The sequence below is a fragment of the Diplotaxodon limnothrissa genome, linkage group LG3, assembly GCF_057381915.1.
Source record: "Diplotaxodon limnothrissa isolate DT_005_m linkage group LG3, D_limnothrissa_male_GT1.1, whole genome shotgun sequence".
Classification (NCBI taxonomy): Eukaryota; Metazoa; Chordata; class Actinopteri; order Cichliformes; family Cichlidae; genus Diplotaxodon; species Diplotaxodon limnothrissa.
This window is the reverse complement of record NC_140598.1, coordinates 27,553,391-27,559,987: the sequence shown is the minus strand read 5'-3', so window position 1 is coordinate 27,559,987 and position 6,597 is coordinate 27,553,391. Positions and strand designations below refer to the sequence as shown.

Sequence of the window (6,597 nt, the reverse complement as noted above, 5' to 3'; positions counted from 1 at the left end):
TCTCTGAAGTTACACAACCAGCTCCTCTGCATTTTTAACAAGTCTGAGCTCATTAAAATGAATCCAAATATTTGATTTCTCTTTCTTAATGGGATTTTTCCAAACTCTCCACATGCTTTCACTGTTTCACTCATTGTTGGAAGCTTATCATTTGAAAATGTTTCAGCCATGTAATCTGAAAATATTGGATCAATAGTTTTGAATGCAGTTCTAACCAGAATATGATTGTATTGAGAGATCGTATTGCCTGTGGCTTGTCTAATAAACAGCAAAGCATCGCATATGTTCTGTATCACATTGTTTGGTTAAAGAGTTTGTCCACTGTGCTGAATCGATGAGCTAAATAATGAATATCGGCTTTTATGGATCAGTTCTTTTATTTGTGTTTGTCATTTTAATATGAAATAAACTTGGTTAGTTTCTCACAGTGTGTGTTCATATGCTACAAATGTGTCTTACACAAATATTGCACAGACTTGCTTATTTTCTTGTATTTTTTCTATGTCTGTTTTTTTCATGCTGTAATTTTGGCAGTGAACCTCTGACAGTCTGTCCCGATATGAGTTGTGGTGAAGTGACTAAAACATGCCAGTGGTGTGTTGACAGTGTAACAGCGGCATTCACATGGTGTGAGTGTCCAGCTTCCGCCTTTTGTGTTGGACACTAAGATCTTGTATACAGAAACACTAATATAGAATCAATCATGGATAATTTTTGTTCAGACATTAGTTCCTAATGCTTGGAGAAACTCCATCTTTATGACAGCTCTAATGGGATTAGAGTTACCTTTCACACTAATCAAGCTCTTTGTTTCAATTCAATGATTCTTATTTAAAAACCTCTGCCAGCTAAACCTCCTGCTTCTTTTTCTATTACGCCAACTCAACTGTACAACAAGCATTTTCATATATGTTTTACCAGCTGATTTTTTTGTTAAGTCAAGCTAAGTGCTGTGACTGTTCCCTTACATTTTCTCTCTTTGTGTCAAAACAATGAATGGACCATAAGTTGTGCTCCATAGGGAGCACACCTTTTTCTCCTCCAGTTTATTGAAGCTTTACAAATGAAACATGAGCCCACACACTGAGACAAGTCTGCCTCTATGAGGGAGGAGCTCTTTGTGCTTCATCTGCTGCTCTTCGCTCTGTTACTTTGGACTGATTTCACTCATTTTCTTACTTTCTTTGCAAATAACTTTTGAGCATCTTTGTTCCTATGGTTTATTTGTGTCACACTGACAGCACGTGAACAACATGATATGTTTGATGTCAGGCTCAAAGAAGGACCAGCATCCTCTCTCCAACCTGTTTCCCCATCTTCTACAACACCTGATTCATTCCAGTTTCTCTGCTTTCACTTTGATTCATGTCCACATGAAGCCTGAACATTAGTGATGAGCAGAGAGTTTTAAGCTCAAAGCTTTTAGCGTCTACACAAAGAGCTGATTACGCACTCCTTCTAAGAACATCTCCACCTCCTAAAAACAAACTCTTCTACTAGCAGCTGTCACAGCCACCAGAATTTATACAGGGAGTTGGAGTTGGCGCAGAAACCGGCTACAGGTTAGTTATTAATCTAAAGTCATATCAGAATATGGAAGCTGATCTTTGTCCGGTACGTTAGAACTTGAGACTCTTTTATGGTGTGAAGTGTTTAATGTTCACAGTGCTGAAGCCTACGCCCACATTATGTTTGTTCTCTAGGTTTGTTCAAGGTGTCAGAGTCGGAGCAGAAACCTACTGCAGGTTAATGATTAATCTAAAGAGAGTCCACTGGGCTGTAAGCGTAAATAGACTTCAGAGTCCTGGCCTGACGAGGTAGCTCTTCTGTGTTGTGCCATCATCTTACCCAGAGATTGTTTGGTTTCCCTGATGTATAAATCCTGGCAATCCTCCTGGCACTTAACAGCGTACACTATGTTACTCTGTTTACTCTGATCATTGGGGTGGACCAATTTTGTGTTTAGAAAAATATTGTCTCAATTGTTCCGATACTCCTGACACATATGGGATCACTACAGGTTTTCGCTGAGCAGGCGGTTGTCCTTCTCTCCTGGATCGAATTGAGATTTCTTTAGGCACCTTTCCAGCTTTGACAAAAGTCCAGCTAGGATAACCACATTTACTCAGTGCCTTCTTGTTGTGCTGTTCTTCTGCTTCCCTGGCTGCTGTGTCAGTGGGAATGGTGTTCACTCTGTGTTGTAGCGTCCTGATGACACCCAGTTTGTGCTCCAGTGGGATGATGAGAGTCAAACTTGCAAAAACTGAATTTGAATAAGTTAAATTTGAATTGCTCAGATTGAATCTGGAAAAAAAAAAAAAAAAAAAAAATATATATATATATATATATATATATATATATATATATATATCTGAGTGTGAACAGAACGCATTCTGATATGTCGAGCTCCAAACAACATACAGTGGGGCAAAAAAGTATTTAGTCAGCCACCGATTGTGCAAGTTCCCCCACTTAAAATGATGACAGAGGTCAGTAATTTGCACCAGAGGTACACTTCAACTGTGAGAGACAGAATGTGAAAAAAAAATCCACGAATTCACACGGTAGGATTTGTAAAGAATTTATTCGTAAATCAGGGTGGAAAATAAGTATTTGGTCACCTCAAACAAGGAAAATCTCTGGCTCTCACAGACCTGTAACGTCTTCTGTAAGAAGCTTTTCTGTCCCCCACTCGTTACCTGTATGAATGGCACCTGTTTGAACTCATCATCTGTATAAAAGACACCTGTCCACAGCCTCAAACAGTCAGACTCCAAACTCCGCCATGGCCAAGACCAAAGAGCTTTCGAAGGACACCAGGAAAAGTATTGTAGACCTGCACCAGACTGGGAAGAGTGAATCTACAATAGGCAAGCAGCTTGGTGTGAAAAAATCAACTGTGGGAGCAATCATCAGAAAATGGAAGACATACAAGACCACTGATAATCTCCCTCGATCTGGGGCTCCACGCAAGATCTCATCCTGTGGGGTCAAAATGATCATGAGAACGGTGAGCAAAGATCCCAGAACCACACGGGGGGACCTGGTGAATGACCTGCAGAGAGCTGGGACCAAAGTAACAAAGGTCACCATCAGTAACACACTACAACGGCAGGGAATCAAATCCCGCAGTGCCAGACGTGTTCCGCTGCTGAAGCCAGTGCATATCCAGGCTCGTCTGAAGTTTGCCAGAGAGCACATGGATGATACAGCAGAGGATTGGGAGAATGTCATGTGGTCAGATGAAACCAAAGTAGAACTTTTTGGTATAAACTCAACTCGTCGTGTTTGGAGGAAGAAGAATACTGAGTTGCATCCCAAGAACACCATACCTACTGTGAAGCATGGGGGTGGAAACATCATGCTATGGGGCTGTTTTTCTGCCAAGGGGACAGGACGACTGATCCGTGTTAAGGACAGAATGAATGGGGCCATGTATCGTGAGATTTTGAGCCAAAACCTCCTTCCATCAGTGAGAACTTTGAAGATGAAACGAGGCTGGGTCTTCCAACATGACAATGATCCAAAACACACCGCCCGGGCAACAAAGGAGTGGCTCCGTAAGAAGCATTTGAAAGTCCTGGAGTGGCCTAGCCAGTCTCCAGACCTCAACCCCATAGAAAATCTGTGGCGGGAGTTGAAAGTCCGTGTTGCTCGGCGACAGCCCCAAAACATCACTGCTCTCGAGAAGATCTGCATGGAGGAATGGGCCAAAATACCAGCTACTGTGTGTGCAAACCTGGTAAAGACCTATAGTAAACGTTTGACCTCTGTTATTGCCAACAAAGGTTATGTTACAAAGTATTGAGCTGTAGTTTTTGTTATTGACCAAATACTTATTTTCCACCCTGATTTACGAATAAATTCTTTACAAATCCTACCATGTGGATTCATGGATTTTTTTTTCACATTCTGTCTCTCACAGTTGAAGTGTACCTCTGGTGCAAATTACTGACCTCTGTCATCATTTTAGGTGGGGGAACTTGCACAATCGGTGGCTGACTAAATACTTTTTTGCCCCACTGTATTTGAACCCAGAGCGGGGAATAGCTAGACCCCATTCTCTCAGGGCCATCCGCCTATGCCTTAAAGGATCAAAAACCAAAAGCAGTTTGAATTAAGAAGTAGAAAAAAAAAAGGGGGGGGGGGGGGGACTCCAACGAGGAGAGATCCCTGCCTTGTGGGGTGAGTGAGTCTTCTAGGCTATCCATCTTGTCCACTGTTTTCGGTATTTATCAGATTTCAGTCTCAAAGTGTAGGTCATTTTCTCCATTATATATATTTCCTCGATTACATCAGTCCATTCTTCCAATTTTAAAGGGTCACTTTTCAGCCAGTTTTTTATTATTACCTTTTTGCTTGACAGCAACATAATTTTAAACAAGTAATGGTCCTCCTTTCTTACATTTTCCCATATTCCAAAATACAATAATCGTACCTCACACGGCACATCATACCCCGACATGAATCTTTTAAGAACCGGGTGGATCTGCACGACAGACAGATAAAAAAATGGAGAAATGTTTTTGATTCTGAAGAATGTACTCAACGGCTGATATTGGAAAATACGATTGTCGTGTCTTCATGGGAAGAACAAAACAGAAGAACACTGACCCAACTGATCAGCAGCATCAGCATGAGTGATGTGAGTGAATTTGCCCCTCCACCTTCTTCAAATCCAACAAAAGTGGTATCAAACGTTTGTGCTACGCTTGTGGTGCAAATTCTTTGTTTGTGCTGCTATCATTTTAAAGATATTCAAAAAAATTTCTAGAGGTCATCAGAGGTCAACCAGCCCCCCCACATTAATGGAATCAAACAAAACTGGTGTCATTCAACTCTGCTACGTTTGTGCTGGTTTGTGCTACTAAAATTGTCGTTTGTGCTGCCTGTGTTTTCTGTTCATCCGGACATTTTCAGTGGGAGAAACGTTTTGTGACTCATCCCAGTGACTTTTCCAGTCTCAGCTGACTGCAGGTTTCCCCAACCTTATAAACAGTACATTTGCACAGCAAAGGAAACTAGCACCACTGAATGAATAATGTGCTGGGGGGGGGTTAGTTCCATGATTGTTAGTATGCAAATTCTTATGACCATTGATCAACGACTACTAATCAAAGACACAGATTCTCGAATGGCCATGAGTACCATTCACAGAGAGTTGGGGAATGGCTGCAATCCCAGCATTGTAAGATGGCGAAAGATGTACCTCCAGACTAGTTTCTGGATTTTTTGGGGAACGAAGCTGCCCTGTTCTTCTCCAGGTCTCCTTTGTCATATTTGCTGTTTAATGGTGTACTAAACGATAGCAACTGGTAAAACATCTGGACTGCAGGCAGGTCAGTTCAGCACCCGCATGGCTTTTACTACAAAGTGGGTATTTTACTATAGATACAGTTTAGCATTGTCTTGCAAGATTTTCCCTCCAAATAAACTGGGTGATGGCCAGTCTGCCAAATAATGGGCTTCATTTGGTCCAGTTCAGGAGAGCTCAGCAGTCTCTTTCTGATCCTCACTCAGATCAGCTGCTATATATGTGAACATTTGTACTTTTAATCTCTCTGCTCTGTGTTGTTTCCTCTTTCAGACCAGAAAACCATCACAGCAGAGTCTGGACAGAACGCCACTCTGATATGTCGAGCTCCAAACAACAACACCATTATTATTTTAGAGTGGAGCAGAGCTGACCTGGGAAAGAAATATGTTTTTGTGTACGGGGATGGGCAATTTGTTCCAGACCAGCATCCATCTTTTAAGAACCAGGTGGATCTGCAGGACAGACAGATGAAGGATGGAGACGTGTCTTTGATTCTGAAGGATGTGACGATTAATGACACTGGAACATATGAGTGTCGTGTCAAGAACAAGGCAGACAGTATGAAGTTCATCAACAGCATCGACCTGATTGTTGATCCTCCAGGTGAGTGAGTAGAGTTGAGTGTGTGTGTGATCAGAGGTGAAGCTGCTTCCTGGTTGTTGATGTTTGTTTCTAAAGATGTTGTTGATGAGACTTTGTAGAAAGCAGTTGGTCTGAGTGATGTGATCAGAGTGCAGTAGATAATGTCTGACAGCAGTTTGAAGAGGAAATGGATTCTGTTCTGTTCTTCACTCATCACCTACCTGACAGCTGACACCTCACACCTGTTTCTCACCTGCAGGTCACACAGGAGGACACACAGAGGATGGAGGGAAGGGGGATGGATCTGTTGGACTAATCACTGTTCTCTCAGTTTCTGGTGTACTTGCTGTTGTTGTTGTTGTTGTTGTTGTTGTTGTTTGCTACAGAAAATGTAAAAAACAAAATCAGGGTTCATACTAATATCTCACTGAATCATGTTTAAAGCATCTCAGAGAAAAAGAAGATTGCAGAGGGATTTTGCCCCAATCCTTTATACAGAAACTCTTTAAATTCTTTAGGTCTCTTGGCTTCCACTTGACAACTCAAAGCTGCAGTTCTTCCTACAGATTTTCTATAGGACTGTGGTCTGGAGACTGGCTAGACTGGCTCAGTGATCTTAATGTTCTTCTTGTTTAGACACTTCTTTGTTGCCTTGGTACTATGTTTTGGATGGACCCATCCACGACCCAGCTATTGTG

At 41.7% G+C, this 6,597-nt stretch overlaps 1 protein-coding gene across 1 annotated transcript in view; it reads left to right on the top strand.

Annotated features, from left to right (window-relative positions):
• LOC146635172 (neural cell adhesion molecule L1-like) overlaps positions 1-6,319 on the top strand; it is a 640,298-nt gene extending 633,979 nt beyond the window's left edge. The window contains exons 12-13 of the mRNA XM_085350050.1: positions 5,588-5,920; positions 6,159-6,319. Of these exons, the coding sequence (XP_085206176.1) occupies positions 5,588-5,920; positions 6,159-6,319 (494 nt within the window). The remainder of the gene's footprint in view (positions 1-5,587; positions 5,921-6,158) is intronic.
• Positions 6,320-6,597: the final 278 nt, after the last annotated feature.